This window comes from Lampris incognitus, chromosome 16, assembly GCF_029633865.1.
Source record: "Lampris incognitus isolate fLamInc1 chromosome 16, fLamInc1.hap2, whole genome shotgun sequence".
NCBI lineage: Eukaryota > Metazoa > Chordata > Actinopteri > Lampriformes > Lampridae > Lampris > Lampris incognitus.
In genome coordinates, this window is record NC_079226.1 from 38,432,829 (window position 1) to 38,458,979 (window position 26,151).

General features: G+C 46.6%; 2 protein-coding genes across 3 annotated transcripts; one reads left to right on the forward strand and one right to left on the reverse strand.

Moving 5' to 3' along the window:
* Positions 1 to 2: 2 nt before the first annotated feature.
* Positions 3 to 14,132, forward strand: ndufaf1 (NADH:ubiquinone oxidoreductase complex assembly factor 1). 2 transcript variants are annotated; one of them, XM_056296480.1, is made up of 5 exons: positions 3 to 576; positions 9,366 to 9,893; positions 10,528 to 10,713; positions 11,790 to 11,864; positions 12,344 to 14,132. In XM_056296480.1, exons 2-5 carry the CDS (start codon positions 9,390 to 9,392, stop codon positions 12,482 to 12,484), a joined length of 906 nt encoding a protein of 301 aa, XP_056152455.1. In that variant the 5' UTR covers positions 3 to 576; positions 9,366 to 9,389; the 3' UTR covers positions 12,485 to 14,132. The 2 variants fall into 2 exon arrangements, with proteins under 2 accessions (XP_056152455.1, XP_056152454.1); XM_056296479.1 differs by lacking the exon at positions 3 to 576 and adding an exon at positions 8,897 to 9,087.
* Positions 13,991 to 26,114, reverse strand: nusap1 (nucleolar and spindle associated protein 1). The gene is made up of 12 exons (XM_056295452.1): positions 26,013 to 26,114; positions 23,138 to 23,212; positions 22,838 to 23,053; positions 19,733 to 19,907; positions 18,897 to 18,980; positions 18,687 to 18,799; positions 18,514 to 18,564; positions 18,235 to 18,407; positions 16,581 to 16,741; positions 16,267 to 16,383; positions 14,270 to 14,375; positions 13,991 to 14,126 (listed from the first exon to the last, which is right to left on the reverse strand). The coding sequence occupies exons 1-12, from the start codon at positions 26,085 to 26,087 to the stop codon at positions 14,039 to 14,041; spliced, it is 1,434 nt and encodes a 477-aa protein (XP_056151427.1). The 5' UTR covers positions 26,088 to 26,114; the 3' UTR covers positions 13,991 to 14,038.
* Between the last annotated feature and the right edge of the window lie 37 nt (positions 26,115 to 26,151).

The following is a 26,151-nucleotide window of genomic DNA, read 5'->3' on the forward strand; positions in this document are numbered from 1 at the left end:
GTGTGGGTTGCTGGAGAAGTACGGAGAGCGATCAGTATAGCTAAGAGGGGAACTAATAACAGCGGGCGAGAGTGTCGACCAGGACGGTAAATAGCTGTACGCGTGAGACGCAACAGGTGTTGCGCCGACTTCTGCCTCGCCGCCGAGAATTGTACGCACCTCGCCGGAGCGCGCCCGGCTAGAGGGGACGCCGCCAGCCAGCCGAAGAAGTGCCTAAAAACGATCAAAACCCTTTTCAAGCTGAGAAAGGACCCGAGGGCTCTAGTTTTTGAACGTTTAGAGTCATCCATGTTTTATTACTGGGTAATAGTAGCGTAGGCAAGACGGAGATGGCTTGGGCATGTGTGGAGGAGAGATGCTGGGTATATTGGGAGGAAGGATGCTGAATGTGGAGCTGCCGGGGGGAAGAGGAGAAGAGGAAGGCTAGAGAGGACCACTCATCAATGCGTTAGAAATGCTATTCAGAGAGACGTTGCTTCTCAACCTGCAGCCGTTTTCTACTGGAATAATGTTTATCACGACATAGATTGGAGGGACGCTTGGATTGTATCACGGAAATATTGCATTACAAATAAGGTACGAGAAGTTACATTTAAACTGCTTCACAGGTGTTATCCAGTCAAGCCCCTTCTTGTAAAATACAAGATTAATATTGACACACTCTGTTCCTTTTGTGGCAATGTGGATGAAACCATATGTCGTTTATTTTGGGGTTGTACCTACTCTCGTGTTTTTTGGATTGATCTAAATAATCTCATATATAACAAAATTGACTCTCCTTGTAAACTGGACATCCAACATGTCTTATTTGGTCCGTCACAAAATGAGGAAATAAGTTCAGAGAAAATGTGCATTATCAACCTTCTATTAATATTTGCTAAATTTCATATTCGTTGTACCAAATTTGCACGCCAGCGTCCAAACATTAGTGTATTCAAAGCACTTCTCTCATCCTATTTAGGATCTTTAAAAGAATGTATGAATCCTAAAGCCAGCAAAACCAGAAGACTATGCGAGGAATATCATTTAACTTAAATCCTGTATCTCGAGCTTTTTTATTTTTTATGGATATGTACATTTTAATTGTGAAATAATTTATATTTTTGTTACTACTTTTTGTCCTATTGTGATGTAATATTTTCTTGTTTATATGTTTAAAGGCCAAAGAGGAGGTTTATGGATGTGGTGAGGGAGGACATGCAGGTGGCTGGTGTGACAGAGGAAGGTGCAGAGGACAGGAAGAGATGTAGTAGTAGCAGTAGCAGCATTTCCTTGATAAGATTGGTCTGACATTTACGAGGTTTCCTTGATTAGTCTCTGAATATGTCTTAGTGTGTTGGGACACCTTGGCGTGATAATGCACTTTAAACGAACTCGTGACTTGACTTAGGGCGGGTACCAAGTACCTTCCCAGCTGTCTCCCTCACTATTTCTGCAGTAGCTGCCCAGCCGCCCAGCCAACTCTTCACTACCACCCAGTTCCTGTCTTCACTCTTCCCCTGAATGCCACACAACAGTCTCCCTTCTTCAACTTCCACCATTTGATCCTTGGCTCGGCCTTCACGCCATTGGCGGTGCCAGCGGATTTTGATTGGGGGTGCTCAGTCGGAGCTTGACTGTTAATTGGGGGGTGCCAGGGAACTGCGGATGTAACAATGCTGCTGGCTCCCTAGTGAGCAATGAGTGCACAGCTCATAGAATAAAGAATAACTTACAGGACAGGTAGCGTAGCAGTCTATTCTGTTGCCTACCAACACGGGGGTCAGCGGTTCGAATTCCCGTGTTACTTCCGGCTTGGCTGGGCGTCTCTACAGACACAATTGACCTTTCGTGAAGTCCCGCCCCCCCCTTAGTTACTGTTGCTATGCCCGTCAAGCATTTCAGAACTATCCAGGAAGTAGCCGGGAAACACCAAAGCACGAAGGGAGAAATCAGCGCATTGTGTGGGTAAAAGTAACAGTGATACTACTGTAAACTACTAATAAGACCCGTTAGCTAGCGGCTAACGGGTCTTACCCTTTAGCCGAGCGGTTAGCGATGTCGCCTTGTGGTGCAGTATACCTCGTATCGAATCCCGCACTGGGCAAGAAAAGAACCGGTTACAGTAATAATACGTTAGCTGTATTAGCTATCAATAATAGCTAGTAGCTAGCTTAGCTTGGAGCAGACGGGTATTGTTGTTGATTTTGGGGTGGATTCAGCTGGCCATGGGGTCTGCTACACTGCCAAATCTATTGCCCACATTGCGCTTCTTGCGTTTTGGGTTCCGGGAAGGGAAAGAAAATGACCCCCCCTCCAAACTTTTCAGCTACCTAGTATCCGATCTGCAGATCCCATAGGCCCACCGGTTCAGCATTTTGCTGTGTGTTTGAAAGCTTGACGGGCCGTTGCTAAGGCAGGATTGGACAAGCACCGTTCTGGGGCGGTACTTTGCGAAAGGTCAGTTGGCTCTGTCTGCGGGTGGGAAGCCGGATGTAAAGAGTAGGGTAATTGGCCAAGTACAAACGGGGAGAAAAAGGAGGGGGGGGATAATGGTGAAGCATGAGAACAACTGTTATATGGCAGTACCTGGCCTAGTAATACAGCGCCATTAGATGTCTTCGTAGAAGAACAAAGGCATCGATGATTTCGTCAGCGTCCAAATCTTTTTTCCTCCTGGTGTTTATGGCCAACAGTGCCAGGTCACTGTTTCGGGTGTCCCCACTGCTGGTCCTCGGGTACGTTTTTAAACGCCGGAGGCAAGAGAAACTCTGCTCGCAGCTTGCTGACGACGCGGGAAGTGTTGTAGATATACATACCAGTTTCTACAAGTCCACAAAGGCATCCTTGTATGGGCTCATAAGTGACAGGAGCTCCGTGGTGCGGTGAACGGTGCGTGTCCTTGCTCCTCGTTTCTTTGCGGCAGCCAGCGGACCTGCTTGGTGCAACGCTGCAGCCAAGTTGTCTTCGTCGGCTCCATAATACCGGGACATTGGCAATATAGACTGTTAAGAAAAGATGTGTTTAGGGCTCAGGGCTGTCACACCCATCAGCACATCATTTGCTTCTGTTGAAAAGCGTCTCTTCGTTTCACTAAAGAGTCTGTCGATGACATGTCATCCGTGGTGTCACGCCTGCTCTCTATTGGAGCCTTGACTACGGGACCCTCCAAGTGTCGAGGGGGTGGGGGCTGTCTTTTCTCGTGCGGTGGTCTCTGTGCAGTGATGCCAGCCCTTATGCACAGGTCCTCTGCTCGCCGCTCTAATAGTTTTCCATAAACCGTCTGTGCATTTTTCGGAGATGGCAGTGATTACGGACTGGGCCAGGTCTCGGTGATGCTAGATCAAGATCGGGTTGACTGCAGCTGATCAGACATGAATTTATTCACTATGAACATGTTTTCAAAGAGAGTCAGGTGCAGGACAAACTGCTCGTCTGTGATAGCATGTTAGCACTTGCCTCGGCCTTCCTGCATGGGTTCGACTGGTCGATCGTGTCTAGCAGGGTAGCTCGGGTGGGATGGAAGAGCTTTCTTGATGGCACAGAGTGTGGAATACTGGCATGCCCAGCGGCTATCGGATAACTTCTTGAGCTCTACGGCAGGGGCGCCCAACTCCAGGCCTCGAGGGCCGCAGTGTCTGCGGGTATTTGTTGCAGCCATGCACTACACCACCTGATTTAACAAATTCTGTTCCCTCCTTGGTCCAAGAGGTGAGCTGATTAGTTAAACACTGCGGCCCTCGAGGCCTGGAGTTGGGCACCCCTGCTGTACGGGCTGTGCTTTCAGTTCAAGTTCTTTCTGCTTTTTCATAAGATATAACGCGTAATTGGCCCAGAGGGGGGAAAAAATATTCAATTCAATTCAATTTATTGTCATTAAAAACAACGTGCAGGCACATGTTAAAAATTAATACAGCATTTGCACCGTTTCGAAAAACTCAGCTGCAGTTTTCACATTGTTTACGCAATCCACCAACACCAGATTGAGCCCATGAGCATGGCGGTGTATGTAAGTGCTTGTGACACCTCTTTACGAAGCTTTTCTTGCACCCTGCTATTAAATCCTGACATTGCCCTTTTGAAGAGCCCCATTGTACGGAAATTCAGGGTGGGTACTGCTGTATTTCATATTGACTACAAATCATTTTGAATATCGGTATCAACTGTGATACCGTGCTGTGTGTGTGGTCGCCTCACAGCAACACGGTCCTGAGTTCGAACCCCGGGTTTGTCCAACCTTGGGGGTCGTCCCGGGTCGTCCACTAAGTGGAGTTTGCATGTTCTCCCCGTGTCTGCGTGGGTTTCCTCCGGGTGCTCCGGTTTCCTCCCACAGTCCAAAGACATGTAGGTCAGGTGACTCGGCCGTACTGAATTGTCCCTTGGTGTGAATGTGTGGGCCCTGTGACGGTCTGGGCCTGTCCAGGGCGTCTCCCTGCTTGCTGCCCAATGACTGCTGGGATAGGCTCCAGCATCCCGTGACCCTACTCAGGATAAGTGGCTTGGATAAAGGATGGATGGATGGATGGATGGATTACGGCTGTGCCGTCATAACACTGCCCGATACATGCATTGAGATCAATGTTGCACTGACTTGAGTATTTCTGATACCGGTCAGTAGGGAGTCTGCATCCAATCCATCAGCCGGGGTAAAATGTAAGAATTCCTCGTGAATAGCCTCTTTGTTCAAATACCACGACAGAAATTTGCTCTTTCTTACTCATGTCTATACTGTTGTCTACCATGAGTGCAAAATACTCTGCCTTCCTCACTTCCTCACTGATTTCTTTTCTCAACCTATCTGCCATCACGGGGGGGGGGGGGTCTCATTTTGAATGTCGTGGTGTGTGTATTTGGCGTTTGATGGGTTGCTGGCCATCTTTTTGGCTACTGTACTGTCAAACATACTGATTACATGCAGCAGTTCAATGAACCCCCCCCCCCTTATTGAATGACTGCTCACCCTCAGCGCCGAGCGACGCCTTGGCTTGCTGTGTAGCGCGAACTCTCCACCACCGCCTGCATGTACTGCCTGCATGTACCGCCTGCATGCCTGCATGTACCGCCTGCATGCCTGCATGTACTGCCTGCATGCCTGCATGTACTGCCTGCATGTACCGCCTGCATGTACTGTCTGCATGTACTGCCTGCATGTACCGCCTGCATGTACTGCCTGCATGCCTGCATGTACTGCCTGCATGCCTGCATGTACTGCCTGCATGTACTGCCTGCATGTACCGCCTGCATGTACTGCCTGCATGTACTGCCTGCATGTACTGCCTGCATGTACCGCCTGCATGTACTGCCTGCATGTACCGCCTGCATGCCTGCATGTACTGCCTGCATGCCTGCATGTACTGCCTGCATGTACTGCCTGCATGTACTGCCTGCATGTACCGCCTGCATGTACTGCCTGCATGTACTGCCTGCATGCCTGCATGTACTGCCTGCATGCCTGCATGTACCGCCTGCATGTACTATCTGCATGTACTGCCTGCATGTACTGTCTGCATGTACCGTCCTTGACAAGCCCCGAATGACCCTTATTGAAACTCCTTTGCTGAGTCCCAAACGTCCGCGATCGGTACGCTTGAAGAATTGCACATCTTGGCCCTGCCTCCTTGCGGATGATGGCTGACATCCACGTCGGCCGTAGCATCGTTTCTCCTCCTGCTCTAGCTGATCTCCCGCCTCCAAACTTGTTTCAGGAGACTCACTATCGACAAAACGTGGCCGTTTGGAGACCAAGAAACGATCCATTTCGGACGACACTGGTCACTGACTTCTCGGGTGAGCGTGCGCCTTGGACCGTTAAACAAGCCCAAGCAGCCGGTAGCCAACCAACACCTGCAATTTCAAGCGCGGTCACTAAAATGCGTGGGGGCGCTAGCGAGCGTACCGTAAATAATGGAATAGCGGTCATCTATTCACAGGCTCAGACTGGTCCTGTTAAAAGGATGACCGATGGTGACCAGATAATGTCACACAGTCGAACAATCAATCCAGTTAACAATTAATTTACATTGTAAATTTATTCATGTCTGCGGTGGACTGGCGAGCGGTCCAGGGTGTCCCCACCTTCCGCCCAATGAGCACTGGGATAGGCTCCGGCACCCCGCGACCCTCGTCAGGATAAGCGGATTGACAAATGAATTGTCACAGCCTCTCGCCCTTGACACCTGCTACGCCAGCTGACACCTGCTACGCCAGCTGACACCTGCTACGCCAGCTGACACCTGCTACGCCAGCTGACACCTGCTGACCCCCCCCTTCACCCCGGCAATCGCCCTCACCCTTAAAAGGCCTCCACTGTGGACCAGTCTTCGCTGGAACGTCACCATTCATGGACTTCTGCCTGCCTGCCTACCTGCCACAGAGCCACCTCCCCTGCTCTACCCCTGAGATCGGTCACTTCAATAAAGACTGGATCCTCCCTTACCTGGTTGTCCCGTCTGCTTTCGGGTTCCTTCCCGATACGTGACATGAATGAATGAATGTATTGTAACGTGCATGGATAAGAAGACACGTTGGTCCTTGACTAACGGGTCGGACCCTTTAGTCGAATGGATAGTCGCCCATGGCGCGGGAGATCCGGGTCCGTGTCCCGGCTGCGGCGGTTCCCGGATGCCCCCTGGAGGCACCCGGGGGGGGGGCAGTCCGGGACCGCCACAGCCGGGACGCGAACCCGTGTCTCCCGCTCCGCAAGGGTCCGACCCATTAGCCAAGGGCTAGCGAGTGTGGTCATCCGTGGTCGTCACCCCCCCCCTCCTTCGGGAAGCGCGTCCCTGCTCTTCAGCATAACAACTCCCTCACGCCTCTGGGCGCACGCGCTTCCGACGGCCTCGCGGTCTCACCATCCCACTTCTGACACCAATGTAGCGAATTCGGGGGGGGGGGGGGGGCAGCCGGGAACCGCCGCCGTAGACTCGAGTCTACAGATGTATAGACTCCCTAGCCGGTTGGCTAACGGGTCGGACCCTTTAGTCGACTGGTTAACGTAGTCGCCCGTGGTGCAGCAGACCCAGGTTCACGTCCCGCTGCGGCGGTTCCCGGCTGCCCCCCCGAATTCGCTACATTGGTGTCAGAAGTGGGATGGCGAGACCGCGAGGCCACCGGAAGCGCGTGCGCCCCAGCCTCTGCTTCACGTTCTTCCTCTTCTTGATCTCCAAAGTCTTCCTACAGACCACCATCCGATGCGGCCTAGCTACGTTCTCCCCTGCCGCCACCTTGTCACCGCCTCCAATCCCTTTCAGATGGCGCCTTCTCCGTAAGATGTAGTCCACCTGTGTGCCCCTTCCTCCACTCTTGTACGTCCCCCCTGTGTTCCCCCCTCTTCTTGAAATATGTATTCACCACGGCCGTTCCCATCCTTTTCACAAAACCCACCACCATCTGTCCTTCCACATCCCTCTCCTTGTCACCATCACCTCCTCATCACCTCTGTTCCCTTCACCAACATGCCCATTGAAGTCACCAGTCGCCTCTCTCTCCCTCTTGGGTACCCTCTCCATCACTTCATCCAGCTCACTCCAGAATTCTTCTTTCTCTTCCATCTCACCCAACTTGCACTGACAACATTCAGCAATACACCTTCGATTTCCAGCTTCATACTCCTCACTCTGTCTGACACTCTTCATCTCCAGCACACTCTTGACACACTCTTCCTTCAGAATTACCCCTACACCATTTCTCCTCCCATTCACACCATGGTAGAAGAGTTTGAACCCACCCACCCCCCCCCCCCAGTGCTCCTGGCCTTACTCCCCCTTCCACCTGGTCTCTTGCGCACACACTATGCCTACCTTTCTTCTCTCCATCATATCAGCCAGCTCTCTCCCTTTACCAGTCAAAGTTCTGACTCTCACCTCCACACTCCTACCCTTCCTCCTCTCCTGCTGCTTCTGGGCATGCCCCCCCCCCCATTCCCCTTCACCCACCAGTAGCATCGTCGTTGGCAACCCGGGCCTCAGTCGATGTGAAATTTGATTTGGCAAAGGTTTTACGCCTCCTCGTGCAGCCCTCCCCATCTATCCGGGCTTGGGACCGGGCTTGTGCATCCTCAGTGGCTGGGTTTGATGGCGCTAAACGTTCAAAAACTACAGACTTCAGATCAGTTATCATCACTGATGACCCTGACAAAGAGGATTATGTCGTTTTGAAACACTTCTTAAAAGTCATTACCGGTGAGCAACCGTTCCCGAATCCTCCGTGAATAGCGCATCCCGGCATATGGACTCGATCGCTGGTTCTGGCCACCGTACGGCGGGATACCTGCGGTCGGCCGAGACCGGAGAGGTCACCTGGATGGGTGATGGATGAGGCGTTTCTCTCAGTAAAGGCGGTGTGCAGGTGAACCGGTCCACCTGTCTGTGGCAGCGTCCCTGTAGCCGCGCGCGCGCGCGCCTCGCGGGGGCACGCGCAATTCTCGGTGGGTGGGCCAAACTCGGCAACACACCTTTTCCGTTATAACCTGTCGATATCGCGCACTATTTGTTTCCGCGGCGTGACGCCGCTGTCGAGGAGACGCTTTTCATTACTGTCGTAAAGCGACAGCGGCGACCGGAAGTAGACGCGTCTTCGCACGTTTCTTGACGGTTTGTTTGGTTTTTTCGCGCATGCGTTGTTTTATGTTTTATTCTGCTGAGCTGATTTATTGCATGGCTTTTGTGTACATATTTTACATCTCTTGTGGCGTCCGCTCGTTGTTTTCTACCGGACGGAAAGTTCTCAGTTGTAACGTTTGCCTTATTGTTGTACATTTATTATTTGAATGGAAAAAATAAATCGGGTTTCCGGTACGGATCGGGCCACGGCCGCGTCTGCTTTACGTTACTAGGTAACCTTAAATTTAGCGAGACCGGAAAAAAAAATCTTAACCGGAACGCAGCCTACGTATTTCCGGTGCCTTTCCGGCGGACGGACAACCTTGGATCGTGACACGAGGTTGTTTTGGGTTTTTTTTTATTTTAATTTTTAGCAGGCGGTGCTCTGGTTAAGTTAAGCAACCGGTTTCTGCCGTACCAGGGATTTACGTGGCCTGTGTCTGCAGATGTGGTGGGCCTGATAAACAGCAGCACTTCTATCGATGTGCATATTTACAACATGCACAATGTAAGTGGAAGCCGCCTATATTGCTCTCATGCAGTGTTGCTAATGCTAACCTGTATTGCACTGTGGGATCCTGTGCTAGCATGCTGTCATCCTGCCCTGCTATGTCCTGTATTCAGAACAGGGCAGTAGGTGTTAGCACGTTTATTCTGTCTCCTGCATCTGACAGTTTTGATGTGGCGACCGAAGAGAAACGCAAGCTTAACGTTAAAAGCTCATTGCATTGCTATACGGATTAACAAGAATAACACAATTTCTTGACATTGTCATTTGTCCCACAGTGAATTCCTGGAATAAAGATCAAAATGTCCTTTTCAAGAATGTCCAGTCTCCCTCCTGTGAGGCTGCTGGGCTCCTTGCACCAGCAGCAGCTCCCAGGCCCCACAACCTTTCCCGTATGCATGCCAAGGAGGGCCATGGGGGGATACAGGCGGCCGGGCCAGCCCAAAGACAATACCCCTCCATGGAAGAAAATCAACTTTGACTTCTCAAAAGGTGTGGCGGGGATCAAAAAGCACTTTACGCTGCTGAAAACGGAGTTTTTCGACCGCTTGGCCGGTCCTGATGGCAAACCCCTTATGGAATTCATGTTGGAGCAGAATCGAGTGATCTGGGAGTTCAGAGGGCCGGAGAGCTTGGAGCAGTGGACTGTATCCTCTGATCGGGAGATTGGAGGCCAGAGTGAGGCCTACGTGAAGCTTGGAAAAAACAACACCTGCTTTCTGTATGGAACCCTGTGCTCCACGCCGCCACGGGATGGGGAAACCCGCTACAGTGGCTACTGCACACTACGCTCCAAGCCACCACTGGTTAAGTATCTGGGATGCTCATTGGTGGTTCTGCTCATTGGTGGTTCCTGTTTTTGGGGGACCACCCATCCAACCTCTGTCTAGACAGGGCAGCAACAGTATTCGCATGATGCTGGCGTATTTTGCCTGCAGTTTCGGTAGATTTCCTACTTGACCAGTCACTTTCGCTGGTGACCATGTATTTGAAATCAAACTATTCAGTGTATTTGGAAAAAGTCAAAATACATTGCAACACATTTTATATAAGACAGGTAAAAAGTGCAAAGAAAATAGAGGTAAAAGCAGACGGTTTAGTTGTTACGGTGAGTGAATAATTTAAAGTCAATCAAATCAGAAAAGAACATTTTGCACCTAACAGGATTTGTAAGTTAAAAACAGTGAAAACTTCTGGTAAGTAGTTAAAAAATTCCAAAGTCACATTATTCCAAAGCCCTGGGATATTAAAGATGTAACCTGCCTCAACATAGCTAACTCTTCAGTCCTTCAAGTTATTCCTCAAATTCTGGTTAAAGTGGGGAAATGGTTTAACTGTCTCGTTAGCTGAAAAGTTGTTGTGCCACTGTAGTTAATGGATTAAGACATTCTTTCACCTTGACCTCATTGAAATTAACCCCCAGAACATCCCAATCTCTAGTCCTCATTTGACAGGAAGAAGCACCTCGATTGGACCACTTTCAACACCCTGCATTTGCGTGTGCGTGGTGATGGCCGCCCGTGGATGATCAACATCGCAACAGAAAATTACTATTCCCACCAGAAAGATGATGTTTACAGTTACTTCCTGTACACCAGGGGAGGACCCTTCTGGCAAGATGTCAAGGTAGATTTTTATTTTTAATTTGAGTGTGAAAATTTGGAATCTGAAATGTTCCTCCCTTGGCAGAGGAAAATGGAAAAAGCCTAAGTAAACATTACAGTTTAGGGAAAGTTTGACAGTTATTACAATGGTAGACTACTGCAGTTACAGTCGTGGTGTTTAATTGGACTCGCACTGTTCTGGTTTCAGGCTTTACATATTTTTTTGGCCCCATTTTTCTTGAGTTTGACCCGTCACGTTAGTCTTGGGACTCAACTCGTACCCCTAAAGACTTGGTGCTGCCTTGGATGGTCTGGACTACAAGGCAGTTTTGGACGTTGGGTGCACCGCTAGACACAGCTTCACAATGGCTTCTTATGGGGCTACAATTATCAGACATGCTCAGCAAGTCCAATTTAACCCAATTATCCAAACATAATTTGGATGGACAATGAAATTCAAGTCATGACCGGGAAAGTTTGTTACAGTGATCTGTCGCATTGCTGTTACTTCCTGCTTCAACTTGCGGGAGTGACCACCCTACTTACTACAGATATCCCGTACGTATGGATCCGTTTGTGAATGTGGCTCACCTTTACATAAACTATTATGTAAAATCCCAAATCCTAGTAAACCTGCATGTCTGACGCTCGTGTTCGGCGGCCCCCAAACGATGCCCCCATATCCAGGATATCCACAACGAAGCCAGAGTAAAATCAAATAAAAAGAGATATGCATGACGACAAAAACTAAAGAAATAAGACCCAAGTTGTAAAATAAATAAAAATTTTGAATTATCCTTCTGATGGGTTATTGGGTCTCAGACAGGGGCATCTTTGCAAGTTGATGCTTCAGTCCCGACATTTCTCAAGCTGTTTTGTTCTGCAGAGAGGTTCTGCAGGGTCCCGGTCAAGAGCTGTGCATTCAGTGTGCTCATATGCTATACTAAGATACGCAAACGGCAGCAGCTACGACTGCTCTGTTTAACTTTGGGCCAACATTTAATTTTTTTTCCCCCTTACTGAAATTGGTCATCCTGTTGTGCAATATGACTTCAGAGAGGAACAAAAACACCCCACTAATAATCTCCTCTTTTACAGATCCCATTCTCAAAGTTCTTCCTTGCACATCGTGGGAGAATACAAGACAATCAGCATTCTCTCTGGCTGGACAAGGTAAGGCCACTAAGGATGTCGGGATAAAAACAAAACTGCCATCCTTATGTATCTCCCGTGCAATGAGAATGTGGCAGCTATAGACAGCCATATTTATTTATTTATTGTGTTTTTTGTCTAGTTTTTTTTTCTCCCCCAGCTGTACATAACAAATTACCCCCACTTTTACCCCACATCCGGCTTCCCACCCGCAGACACAGACAATTGTGTCTGTAGGGATTCGAACCGGAGATCCCCGTGTTGCTAGGCAACAGAACAGCCCGCCATGCTACCCGGACCCCCAGCCGTGATATTTTAAATTTTGGAAAATCTTCTGCTCGTAACTTTGCATGCACTCACTTCTAACCCACTCTTCCTTTGAGCACATCTCTTGCAAAAACACAACACCGAAGCCCGTTTCAACTCGCGGCAGAGCGAATCAGCCCAACGGTTGGTCTTGTGCGGTTGACAAAAAGTAAACCTCTCGTCTGTTTCTACAGGTAAACGCGATTGGCTTCACCTTGGGGGATAAAGCAGACGGCCCGTTTCAACTGGAGATCGATTTCATTGGCATCCGGAGAGATTACGCGCACATAGAGGAGTTTGCGTATGAGCTGTACAAGAGGAATCCCGAAGTCTGAGAAGTGACGCCCGCACCCGTTCGGAGACCGCCGCTCTCTCAGCCCTAGGAGCGGCGTTACGTTAAACACTTGGCCGAAGTCGAAGAGTCTCGATCCGTCTCGAAGAGGACCTGCACGCTGAAGATGGGACAGACGAACACAGCATCTGGTTGGACCAGTAGGATATCGTACAACGCAAATACACAACTTTATTAATCCTGCTAGGGGCAATTTGTTTGGAGAAGCTTGTGAACACAAAAACACAAGTCACATGCAAACAAACAAATTAACACCCCGGGCAGCTAAATGTGGAACAACATCTATAAAAGTACGCCGTACGAAACACAACAAAGACAATAAAACAATCTGATTAAAACATTATGGAGCATTTAGTAACGGAGCTGCAACAGGTATGAATGATTTAGAATAACGGTTGGTTTCACAAACGGGTAAAACACGACAAAACGCCCTGACGGCAACAGAGAACGTTCGCTTGCTAGAACACGTCCGGAAGAAGCCCAAATACTTGCTGCCCTCCGGAGGATTTGCCGGTTGCAAAAAGAATTCAGATCTCTGTGTTTCACCCCGGTGATCTTGGAACAGCTTTTAACAGCTGTTCAGGCCGTTTCCGTCTTTCACCGGGAGGCTGTGAAACCAGCGGATCAGTCGGAAGAGTCTCGACAAAAGCGGCAGGATGACGGGACTGACAGATAGGGACTTTAGTTTGTGCAGAAGGGGAATTCTGTTGCCCCCGTTTCACAATAGCCCCAGTGTCCATCCATCCATTATCCGAGCCACTTATCCCAATTGGGGTCGCGGGATGCTGGAGCCTATCCCAGCAGTCATTGGGCGGCAGGCGGGGAGACACCCTGGAGGGGCCGCCACATTCACACCTAGGGACAATTTAGTACGGCCGATTCACCTGACCTACACATCTTTGGACTGGGAGGACATGCAAACCCCACACAGAGGACGACCCCCAAGGTTGGACTACCCTGGGGTTCGAACCCAGGACCTTCTCCACCGCGCTAACCACTGCGCCACTGTGCTGCCCAGCCTCAGCACACCGAATTGAGGGCGATCGTCGATGATGGTGCCCAAATATTTGTATGATGTAACCGTTTCCACACTTCCATTATGTATGACGCACTCTGGCTGCATCTGTTATGTCTGAAATCAACAACCACCTCCTTGGTTTCATATCATATATGGAGATATACCTTACATGAGTGATGTATGTACTGTGACACTTTTAAACAAGGGTTCGTTTTATTTTATTTTTTGTTGAAAGATACAATGGAAAACTATAGTCACCGGCCACTGAAATAGGGCAATGAGTCATCCAACTGAACATATAGTTATTGGAATAAAGGAGGATGGTGACGTGCTACATGTTAAAGCTTCTACATGTTTAGGCAGCAGCGCTAACAGCAAGAAATATTAAAGATGAAACAGAGAAAACAAACCGAGAAGCAAGCTTTTCTTGACAACATGAACAGTATAAAAGCTGAAGTTTACAACAGTGGGGCTATTTACAGTAACGGGCTGTACAGGCTTCCAGACGCGGGAGCACGTTTATGTCATGAGAAGACCTCTTCTCGCCCCCAGCATACGCTCCTTCTTCTGCTTCCTCCCATCCAGGTGCGTCGCTCTCCTTTCCTCCCTGTAAGACGTCACAGAAAACAACCGTTTAAAAGACATTTTCTCGAAACGCCGCTTTGTTTTGCGTGGGAGGAAAAGCGGCCAATACCAACTTCAAGTATTTTAATGCGTTTGTTTAGTTCAGTTGAAGCTGCATACACCCACCGTGTCTGGACCTGGTGCTGTTTGTAACGTTTCTGACGCGAGTGGGAAGACGGAGGCTGGTTTTTCTCTGCGTTTTCTTTACTTTCTCCGAAAGGCTTCAGCTTCCCTGTGGGAGAAGTAGACCACAGTCAGCGTGTCCGCCTCCAGACGTAGGGCTGCACAATATATCCAAAACTGACCTTCACCGCGGTATCAACACGCGCGATGTATCGCTAAATACTGCCGGTAACAGTGGCGCCCCCAAGGGGTGGCCAGGGGTGGCCATGGCCACCCTGATACTATCCCAGGCCCCCCGAGCCACGAGTCGCATATGCAGAATATGCTTCTGATTATGCATAATATGCTTCTGTCTGATATTTTCATTTTTCATTTCTGGACATTTACAATATAACAATGAGTCGTTTAACACGTTACAATATATACAGATACATAACACATTAAAGCAGAATTGTTGTGGAACTTAAAATGTTAACTGCACCGGTATGAGTCTGTGCACATCAGCTATTTAGTAACATTAACTGTCAAAAAAATAAGAAACCAAAAGTATTTCAGTACGCGCTTCCTTAACTCTCATACTGACAGTTTTCAACTAGCCTATACAGTACACTACAACAGCACAATATGATTCCTGAAATTCTGTCACGGCTTTTGGTTTTGGTGTGCCACCCCAAGATTTTCAGTGGCCCTATTTGGCCCCCCCTATGAAACATTTCTGGGGGCGCCACTGGCCGGTAAACGGTATATGCACGTGCCATGCAGTTTGTGTTGACTTTGGTGCCCCCTTCTGGAAAAAGGCGGTAGTGTCACTTGGCTGATTCCGCCTCAGTAACAACAAAATATGATGTACAAAATAAAATTCTAACATTAGTTACTCACTCTGCAAAACGGGTAAGGCGTCAGTTTTAAATGGAGACTGTGACGTCATCATTTATAATATAAATTCCTAGTAGCTGCTGTATTCAAATAGGCCCAGATGTGTTAAAGTGATGAAGAAATGTGGTATTTGTTCATTGTCAGTATAGCGGCTGTAGCCAGGTGCATTTTCTCCAATAAAACCATGTTGCTGGAAAATGGAAATAATACATTTCATGTTTTTATTCAGTGTGCACAGGCTGTTCATTGTCTGGGGTCTGTGTGAGCAGCAAATCTAAAGCAGAAAGACATTAAGTCTATACTTAAATATTTGTTTATTTATTGCGAGTCATATCATCATCGCAATACTCAACGTTATCGCAGGTTTTCCTCATATCGTGCAGCCCTACCCCAGAGTTATAGAAGGGTATAAGGTAGCATTGGGAAGGTATAATATTGTGGTAGAATTAGAGTAAACTATCTATAGACAATCAACTTATTTACTTTAAACCCATCAAAGAAAACCCACTTGATTTGTACCCCCCCCCCCATTTGCTTAAGAATTGGATGGAAACATCGCTAGTGTGACACTCGGCACAGAGTGAGAGAAATGCAGAGGAGCTGCACCAGTTCCTTGTTGACTAGTTTAACAGGCTTTAGAGCAACAGGCTGGTGCCCCCCCCCCTTCTCCTCAATTGTGTCTGCCCAATTACCCGTCTTCCAAGCCGTCCCTGTCACTGCTCCACCCCCTCTACCGATCCGGGGAGGGCTGCAGACTACCACATGCCTCCTCCGAGACATGTGGAGTCACCAGCCGCTTCTTTTCACCTGACAAGTGAGGAGTTTCGCCAGGGGGATGAAGCACGTGGGAGGATCACGCTATTCCCCCCAGTTCCTCCTCCCCCCTGAACAGGCTCCCCAACCGACCAGAGGAGGCGCTAGTGTGGCGACGAGGACACATACCCCACCTCCAGACACGGCCAATTATGTCTGCAGGGATGCCCGACCAAGCTGGAGGTAACACGGGGATTCGAACCGGAGATCCCCGTGTTGGTAGGCAACAGAATAGCCCACTATGCTACCCGGACACGCAACCCGCATCTCTTAACTGTAGCCAACATTTCATGCAGCATTTAAAGTCTTACCTTTATGAGGCTTGTAGGCGAGGGGACGAGACAGACTCGCTTTAAGGTCAAAGGTTAACTTCTTATTGGTTCCAGGTGTGTTTGAGACACTTGTGTTGCCGGTGAAAACAAACGGTCCTTTGGAATTCAGAGAGAAATTAAATAAAAACCTAAGGAACCAGTGAAATAGTATGTATATATATATATATAGCGTTTTTTTTGAAACTGTCAATGGTGTTGTGGGTGTATATATATATATATATGTGTATGTATGTATGTATGTATGTATAAGAGAAAGAGATCTCAAGGTTTTGAAGTTCTCAGCGTGGGGTTACCTGGTGTCTTTGTGGCAGAGGCAGTTGATGTCTTGGCACTGTTCAGCCTCCCTCCATTACTGGTTTGCTTTCGTGGGGTGCTTGAGGCCACGCATGGGGACATACGTACGGGTGTCTTCACCAAGGACCTTTTGTTCTCATCATGTGTGGCTTGGGAAAACCTGCACACAAATACACGGTCGGGCATCATGATGTGCCATTTAGTTTGTGTATTATTCAAGTTTTCAACAACTTGTGAGATCATTTTTGAAAGAAATGCAGTCGTAGTCCAAGGCACGACACCAATATTTTTGTCCACTAGCCAGTGGTTGGTACAGGCCTTCCGTGACTTTCACAGTTTTACTGGCCAACTTCATTTGCAGGGGTCTTTTGAGCACTTTGGTTATTTGTCTGTTTCAAGAAATTACTGCCCAAATGCCACAAGTCAGCAGTATGAGACTTTTTCAGTTTATAAGGACAACAAAGCGGCAATTTGTAAAAGTTGTTCTGCAGAATTTTCAATAGGGGGCACATTGTCAGGGAACCTTAACTAAAAGTTTAAAATCCAGGGCCCAATCCCCATGTCCACACTGACAGACTCTGACATGCATTCCCGCTAAATTCTACAGGGTTCATGGATGTCCCACGTCAAACAGTCAAGTGCACGAGAGCTCCCTCTCTCTCAGACATGTTGAGCCCTTTACGCACACTTTCCGTTGCAATTCTGCAGTATTTCCACGAGGACATTACCAACAATTCATAGCGTTAAACACGGGATAGCCCGTAAGGGTTATTTAAAAAAAAAAAAAAAACCTTCCAAACAAGCATGGAAGGACGAATGGGCACATGGGTGTTCAGCCTGGCATACTGGGTGCACTGGTGTGCTTGGAAGACGTTCAAACCGGGCAGTCAGTCCCTGAAGTGCCATGAAGAAACTAAAATACATAAAATAAAAAGTCCCAAACTTTTACGCAACATGTTTCGGCATTGTCAAGGTAACGTGCTATGTCACAAAGTACTGTACCATACCGTTTATACAGTGTCAAGACCTTGTAGCCTCTCACGCTCAAGCACTTACTGCATGATGTCAGTTCAGTCTGTGATGGATCTGTGAGGGTTCAGAGCTTAGGGTTTAGGGGGGACATGGGGATTGGGCCTAAAAACGTACCATCTGAAAACGTGAAAAACTACTCAGCATTTCCATGTACACCGAAGCCATTTCAAACACAGAGACACACACACACACACACCCATTGGAGGCTACAGAGTAGTCTTCCAGAATGGAATGGACATTTTTGGAATAACATTTTCTGGAAAAGACCAGAAATTCTACAATGCTACTCCCAAGAGGTCTTCCTCACAGCCTTGTAGTTGTATTTTCATTTAAATTAATTCACACAGTGCTATAATTATTTAAAATAATGAGAAAAATGTCAGTGTTGGCTTCTGTATATTTGAAATGATAAATTTAATCTCAGACAAGTACTTTTATTTCAGTGGAGCCCCATTTACCGATTTAAAATGAGCAATTCTAAATAATAGCGGTTTGCTGAAGCAACAGCTAAAGCTACAACACAGGTTTAGGTTTAATAATTTGTTTAATAGCATTAGGCTGGTGTCTTGATGTCCATTTCCTGCACTGCAAAGAACTGCAAGGAAAATAGTATCATCTCACCGAACATTGATTCTGCGAGTGGAAAGCACAGACGGTCTGAATGAAGCATCTTCCTTTCGAGCGGGCTTACTCTGCTGAGGCTTACTGGCCGGCAGCATGCGTCCACGCTTGTCTTCAGCTGGTCTCTTATTTACTGCCACCGGGCTGAATATTGACGCACCACAGGGATTTGCCTTTATTAAAAAGACAAAGACAAAAGGTTATGCTGACAGGCAATTGCAGCTTACTGATAATAAAAACAGGAGTTTCTAAACAATATTATCTGCTACTGCAACTCACCGCTTTCATTTTCCCATCAGCTGGCTTTGAAATAGTCTTTTCTGAGAGCAACTAAAAAAGGGAGGAAAAAAAAATTAGCATGCAACTTTTTTTTCTTCTAGACAACTTCAGCAGATCAAAAATGCCCCAGAAGTGTTGAAAGATGAAGTAGTTTTCATAGTTCTGTTGACTACCTTCAGCTGTTTTACTTCATTTCTGTATGTCTCCATCTGCTTTGTCTTCCTTTGGACATACAAGTCGATGGACTCCATCTTGTTGAAATGAGCTTCATGGAGCTTTTTGAAGTCTGAGTAGAATTGTACACATGTTGTAAATACATTGCCTTTATTAGTAACAGCTGGAAGACAAGCGAAACGCTTTGAGGGAAGAGAGACCAAACTTACTGGGAGTAGCAGGCTTCAACAAACGCCCTTGTTTTTTCTTGAGAGCTTCATAACGAGGGATTTTACACGCCGGTGGTTTACCATCTGCATGGAAAGTAAAAAAAAAAATTATGTGACCTCCCTTTAAAGTAATAAGACTTGGGAAGAATAAGTTTACGGCAATATTTAAAGAGAGACTGACATGCCTTTTCTGAAAACATTTTTTAACATTAGGAGTTTGAATCATAACCGAAAATAGGTGTGGTTTTACGAATTCAAAGCTAATGGCTACTGTCTTCCTGACGTCACCGCGCTACCGCTCATGTCCGACATAACTGACCGATAACCGCCGATTAAAATCACAATTCCGTGAGTATTTTGACTTCATAACTCAAAATCTGTTGCAAACAACAATAACACACAGGTACGTGGATATAAGTTTTTATTTTAGGGCTTTAAACATGAGCGGTAGCGCAGTGACATTTGACACGGATCCAGTTATCCACAGCTCTCATACGTAGTATAGAGGGCATATGCAAATTGACTGGTGTCTACATATCCACTGGCACAATTTGTCATTGGACACCATCTACAGCCAATCACAGTTCTTTCTCGAGTGGCCGTAGACGCGCTGTTTTGGCCACTGAATTTCTCCGTGGTCACATTCCAACTCGGAACATAGCCTATCAATAGGAATTTTCAGATTTTGATGTCAGGGTTCACTATGTTCTCCAGAAGTTGAAATCAATCTTTTCCGGGCAGAAGGGGCAGTGCTACAGTTAAAGACCATTAATGATCACAATCTTGCACACTTTTAAAATCAGCCGTCCCTTCTTACTCCCAAAAATGTCACTGACCTTTATCAGCGAGTGCAGGGACTTCATCCTTGATCTCAGACTGCTGCTTATCACTGGATGCCAGGGGTTCCTCCTCAGGTGTCCCTATAGCCCTTGAAACCCTGGGAGAACACAAGCGTGTCCTCTTAGGATTCTTAGTTCCACCATCAGCACTGGATGCAGCCCCTTCTCCATCCTTAAGATTTGAACAAGAAGAGGACAAAAAAAAATAAATAAAAAACCCCCACACACACAACGGTTTACCATCCCATCCACAGCACAATAGAATGCTATTGCAAGGATATATCTACAGACACCACTGCATGCACTTGACTGTTGACGAATTCTCAGTTTGTTATAGTTCCTAACTCTAGTCCTCAAGGACCCCCACCACTGCTGCTGGTATTGCAGCCATCTAAACAGGTAGTTTATAGATCTAACACAAGTAAGTTGTAACATAATTAAATACCTGGAAGAATAGAAAACCAGCAGTGCTGAGGGTCCATGAGGACTGACATTGTGCATCACTAATGTAGGCCATTAGAGTTTAAGTTTGTTAACAGCCAAGGAGGTTTTCACACACTCATCTTGGTAGGAAGCACAACAGAAGGACATCGAACACAATGTTTAAAAGCAGACAAAAATAGTTGGTGAAATTTCTTTAAAATTACCCATATTAACCAAGATTATTATGCCGTCTAAATATAGAAGGTGATGGGTAGGTATGGTTTCAAGGAGAGAAATGTGGAAGGACAGATGGTGGATTTTGTGAAAAGGATGGAAATGGCTGTGGTGAATACATATTTCAAGAAGAGGGAGGAACACAGGGTGACGTACAAGAGTGGAGGAAAATGCACACAGCATCGGATGGTGGTCTGTAGGGTGACCAAGAAGAGGACGTAAGTGAAGGCAGAGCCAAGGATCAAATGGTGGAAGTTGAAGAAGGAAGACTGTTGTGTGGAGTTCAGGGAGGAGTTAAAACAGGCACTGGGTTGTAGTGAAGAGTTGGTGGATGGCTGGGCAACCACTGCGGAAATAGTGAGGGAGACAGCTAGGAAGGTACTTGGTGTGTCATCAGGACAGAGGAAGGAAGACAAGGGGACTTGGTGGCGAGACGAGGAAGTACAGCCAAGTATACAGAAGAGGTTGGTAATGATGAAGTGGGATAGTCAAAAAGATGAAGAAAGTAGACAGGAGTACAAGGAGATGCAGCATTCAGCAAAGAGCGAGGTGGCAAAGGCGTATGGTGAGTTGTACTAAGGAAGGAGAAAAAGGACTTGTACAGATTGGCTAGACAGAGAAACCGATGTGGGGAGGATGTGCAGCAGGTCAGGGCGATCAAGGATAGAGATGGAAATGTGCTGACAAGCGAGGAGAGTGTGTTGAGAAGGTGGAAGGAGAACTTTGAGGGGCTGACTGAATGAAGAAAATGAGAGCGAGAAGGCTGGATGATGTGGGGGATAGTGAATCAGGAAGTGCGGTGGATTAGCAAGGAGGAAGTGAGAGCAGCTATGAAGAGGATGAAGAGTGGAAAGGCGGTTGGTCCTGATGACATACCTGTGGAGGCATGGAGATGTTTAGGAGAGATGGCAGTGGAGTTTTTAACTACATTGTTCATTACAATCTTGGAAAGTGAGAGGATGCCTGAGGAGTGGAGAAGAAGCATACTGGTATCGATTTTCAAGAATAAGGGCGATGTGCAGAACTGTAGCAACTACAGATGTATAAAGTTGATCAGCTACAGCATGAAGATATGGGAAAGAGTAATAGAAGCTAGGTTAAGAGGAGAGCTGATGATTAGCGAGCAGCAGTATGGTTTCATGCCACGAAAGAGCACCACAGTTGCGATGTTTGCTTTGAGAATGTTGATGGAGAAGAAAAGAGAAGGTCAGAAGGAGTTACATTGTGTCTTGTGGATTTAGAGAAAGCATATGACAGGGTGCCGAGAGAGGAGGTGTGGTATTGTATGAGGAAGTCAAGAGTGGCAGAGAAGTATGTAGGAGTGGTGCAGGATATGTATGAGGGCAGTGTGACAGTGGTGAGGTATGCGGTTGGACTGAGACGGGTTCAAGGTGGAGGTGGGATTACATCAAGGATCGGCTCTGAGCCCTTTCTTGTTTGCAGTGGTGATGGACAGGTTGACAGATGAGATCAGGCAGGAGTCTCCGTGGACTATGATTTTTGTGGATGACATTGTGATCTGTAGTGAGAGTAGGATGCAGGTTGAGGAGAGCTTGGAGAGGTGGAGGCATACACTGGAGAGAAGAGGAATGAAAGTCAGGAGTAGAGGTGACGAAGGCGTATGAGTTTAAATACTCAGGGCCAACTATCCAAAGTAACGGGGAGTGCAGAAGAGAGGTGAAGAAGAGAGCGCAGACAGGGTGGAGTGTGTGGAGAAGAGTATCAGGAGTGATTTGCGACCCAAGGATACCAGCAAGAGTTAAAGGGAAGGTTTACAAGATGGTAGTGAGACCAGCTATGCTGTATGGTTTGGAGACAGTGGCACTGACGAAAAGACAGGAGGTAGAGCTGAAGGTGGCAGAGTTAAAGATGATAAGATTTTCATTGGGACTGATGAAGGACAGGATTAGGAACGAGTATATTAGAGGGACAGCTCAGGTTGGATGGTTTGGATACAAAGCAAGAGAGGCAAGATTGAGATGGCTTGGATAAGTGTGGAGGAGAGATGCTGGGTATATTGGGGGAAGGATGCTGAATATGGAGCCGCCAGAGAACAGGAAAAGAGGAAAGCCAAAGAGGAGGTTTATGGATGTGGTGAGAGAGGACATACAGGTGGCTGGAGTGACAGAAGAAGATGCAGAAGACAGTAAGAGGTGGAAACGGATGATCCGCTGTGGCGACCCCTAACGGAGGAGCAGCTGAAAATAGTAGTAGTAGATTATGCCGTCTAAATATCCAATTTGTGAGTGGGTAAGGCATTATAAAGTACTAAGTATCTGACAAGATTCTGATACTACTGTAGTTTATGCATACTGTTGTTCAAACGTGGAATATCCTCGGTATGTCAACTTTGTTTCTCTTCACTGGAAGTAAGCGAGTATTCGTCATCTCAACTGCATCAGCATTTGCAGCATTAATAAGGTCTACACAACAGGCGCATCATACCTCGATAGCATCAGGCAGCAGCTGGGTATCAGATGCTGTTTTAGTTTCACTGTCAGAGTACTTTCTCTTGGTCTTGGTCGCTTTCCCACGGCGTTTGTTCACAAACAATGACATAGTGAAAGCTGGCTCTTCAGATGTCCCATTTTTCTCTTCTTGGACGAGGTTTGGTGAGGAATTTTCCTCCTCTACAACATCGACAGGGCCATTCTCATTTCCCTATAAAATATCAACGGATATGCAAATTTGGTTATCGACAGAGCAGTGACCAATTAAAGAACATCACTGATGGGAATAAGTTACCTGTCCATGCTTTGGCTGTGGGGGCTCCTGATTTTGTTGATAATGCTGCTTGATTGTGTTTAGCAGCTTATCTGCCTGTTTGGGACACAAGAAGAAGTTCTTTGCAAATACTCCAGGGGTAAGAGTTGTATACATCTAACCCACCCAATATACCCCTGAAATCCACATAGATGGACTGGAGCCAGGGCTCAGTTCCAGTATAAGATGCAATTCATTGGGAGGACCAAGTTTCTGACACATGGCCACATGACAGCAGAAGCTGGCATCCGACTTTGACCACTGTATGTATGCCCATTGACAGCGTGTCAGATTTTAGCCCATCTAGAGGAAGTTAAGTATTGGAAAGAGGGAGGCTGAACTTAGTTTGTATTCAAATGTTATTTGAATTTTCCGTTCCACTCTAAATGTGACGTTATGTCGCCTATAGGAGGCTCTGTTTGGTCATTTTTAAAAAGACTACAAAGAATACAGTAAACGTCAATCAATCAATCAAGATGCAGTTTTATAGCGCTTTTCTAGCTGCAACAGCAAGAAACTGAAATAATTTTGTATGGAATGTATTTCAGAATGTCGAAAACATACATTAAAAAGCTCAGAATAACAAAACATGGCATGTTTGACTAACCAAACGATCAAATAACGTGATTGCACTTCCTGCTTAATTACAATGTATCTCCTTCCTCAATATCAAAAACTCTCAACAAGATTGTTGAGACTTTTTTATATTAAGGGGGGCAGAGCCACAGCAATTAAGCAGAAATTGCACAATGCATTATGACCACATAATCACGCATGCCATGTTCAGAGGGCCCTAGTAAAGAAATGCTACAGTAAAATTTCTTAAAATTCAGGATTTGGGTAGTCAGTTATAAAGAATGGGACTCCGCAGATTGTTGAACCTTTTTGATATTAAGGAGGGAGAGCCATTATATTTAAGCAGAAAGTGCAATCACACTGCATTATGTCATGTTCAGAGGGTCATAATAAAAAAAAAGAAAATGCTACAGTAAAATTGAGTTTTTATACATGCTCAATAATCCAGGTAAGAAAATCACAACGTTGAGTCAGTTCTGGGCACAATGTTTTTCGAGAGAAACGCTTCAAAGACTTTCTAATGACCTCTTCAGTGTAAACTGACTGCAGGTATCCCCACCCTTAATACGATCGGTTTCATATGCAAATGTCCACGACCATTAACTACAGTCTCAATGGCCATGTGTATTATTCACAGAGGATTTGGGAATAGTTGCAATCACAGCATTGTAAGGTGGTGATTGTATTGCTAACCAGGGTGGTGGAAATGTCACTTAGACGAAGTGATGAGACGTTTCTCTCAATAAACGCAGTGTCCTGATGAACCAACGTAGTGTCAAGCTTGTTTGCATATCAAGGGGGAAGAAACAAGGTAATTAAACGGAAAGCTGCAACCACGCTGCATCACGACTGTATAAACACACGTGCCATGTTCAGAGGGTCCCAATACAGAAATGCTCCAGCTGAATCCACCCAAAATTCAGATCTTTGGTAGTCAGTCACGCAGAGTGAGCCACCAGTGTCAAGATTGTCGATACTTGTCAAGACAGAAAGCGCAATCACGCTATTTGATCGCTTAATTATAATCTTAACCTTTTCCACATTCTGAAATACATTCCACACAAAAATGCAAATCGGACAGTGCAGTGTTAACTACTAATAAGACACGTTAGCTCCCTAGCTAACGTGTCTGACCCTTCAGCCGAGCGGTTAGTGACGTCGCCTTGTGGCGCAGTACACCCCGTATCGAATCCCGCACCGGGCAAGAAAATAACGAAGACGTTTACTGTATTCCCAATAGCAGTCTTTTGGCACATTCTTAAACAGAAGCTCCCTATAGGCCATGCCAAATGTGACCGAGACCTTTATCTACCTAAACTATAAAGGCTAACAGGACTTTTTTCTCTAATTACATCTGTTTCACAAGTTTATTGTATTTTAATAAGAGATCTCGCTCCCGTTCGCATTGTTAAAAGTTACTGCATAAGAATTCTGTTGTTACTTATATCTGAAAGTTACTGAATACATATTCTGTTTTGTTACATATATCTGAAAATTACTGCATAAGAATTCTGTTTTATTAATTATATCTAAAAGTTACTGAATACATATTGTTTTGTTACATATATCTGAAAGTTACTGAATACATATTCTGTTTTGTTACATATATCTGAAAGTTACTGAATACATATTCTGTTTTGTTACATATATCTGAAAGTTACTGCATAAGAGTTCTGTTTTGTTAACTATATCTAAGTTACAACTGAAAGCTCTTATTTTTGCCCCCAAAGAGTGAATAAATGCTATAATGCAATTTAAAATGCAGTTTCTACTGTTTCTATCAAATTGTAACCCCCCTCCCCCCCAAGATCAGGTGGAGGGGTCCTCAGGGTAGATCAAAAATACGCAGGGGGTCCAGGACCCCAAAAAGGTTGAGAACCAGGCGACATAACGTCGGTTTTAGAGGTAGAACGGAAAACTCGACTGAGAAGCCCAGCTCAGCCTCGCACGACTTGAAGACCCCCGTCTATTTCCCGCTGGGCTGGGCTAGCTGCCCGGCAGAGCGAAGCCTACCGAACACGCCCCCCCCCACCCGAAATAACGATCAGATCGACTCAATACGCCAATAAGCGATGTCAAATATGAAACATAACGTTAAGGGTACAGAAAGTTCCCCGGAATCAGCGGGATATCCCGGGTTACGGCGGGTTCACTTTCTGGCAAGTCCGTTTTGACTAGCTAGCGTCGACGCGCTAAACACAAGCGTTCAGCCAGAGGTGTTCGCGCTACGCTGGATCTTACGTTAAATAAAGCAACAAAAAAAAACGAGTATGTCTCTTACCTTAACGTTTGCCTTAAGTCCAATGGTTTTAGCGAGTCTTTGCAACTCGGCGTACTTCAGGGAGTCCAGATCCATTTCGGTCAGACTAACAATCCGCTCCTCACAAAATCATGACCCGCTCGGAACGGACACAGCGGCG

Bases quoted from the DNA above. Each gene is read 5' to 3' on its own strand.
- ndufaf1 (XM_056296480.1), top strand. From the start codon at position 9,390: ATGTCCTTTTCAAGAATGTCCAGTCTCCCTCCTGTGAGGCTGCTGGGC. The intron at 9,894-10,527 runs GTTAAGTATCTG...CCCAATCTCTAG, and splicing joins TACGCTCCAAGCCACCACTG to TCCTCATTTGACAGGAAGAA. The intron at 10,714-11,789 runs GTAGATTTTTAT...CCTCTTTTACAG, and splicing joins CCTTCTGGCAAGATGTCAAG to ATCCCATTCTCAAAGTTCTT.
- nusap1 (XM_056295452.1), bottom strand. From the start codon at position 26,087: ATGGATCTGGACTCCCTGAAGTACGCCGAGTTGCAAAGACTCGCTAAA. The intron at 23,213-26,012 runs GTAAGAGACATA...TGTCCCAAACAG, and splicing joins GACTTAAGGCAAACGTTAAG to GCAGATAAGCTGCTAAACAC. The intron at 18,565-18,686 runs GTAGTCAACAGA...TCCCTTTTTTAG, and splicing joins ATGAAGTAAAACAGCTGAAG to TTGCTCTCAGAAAAGACTAT.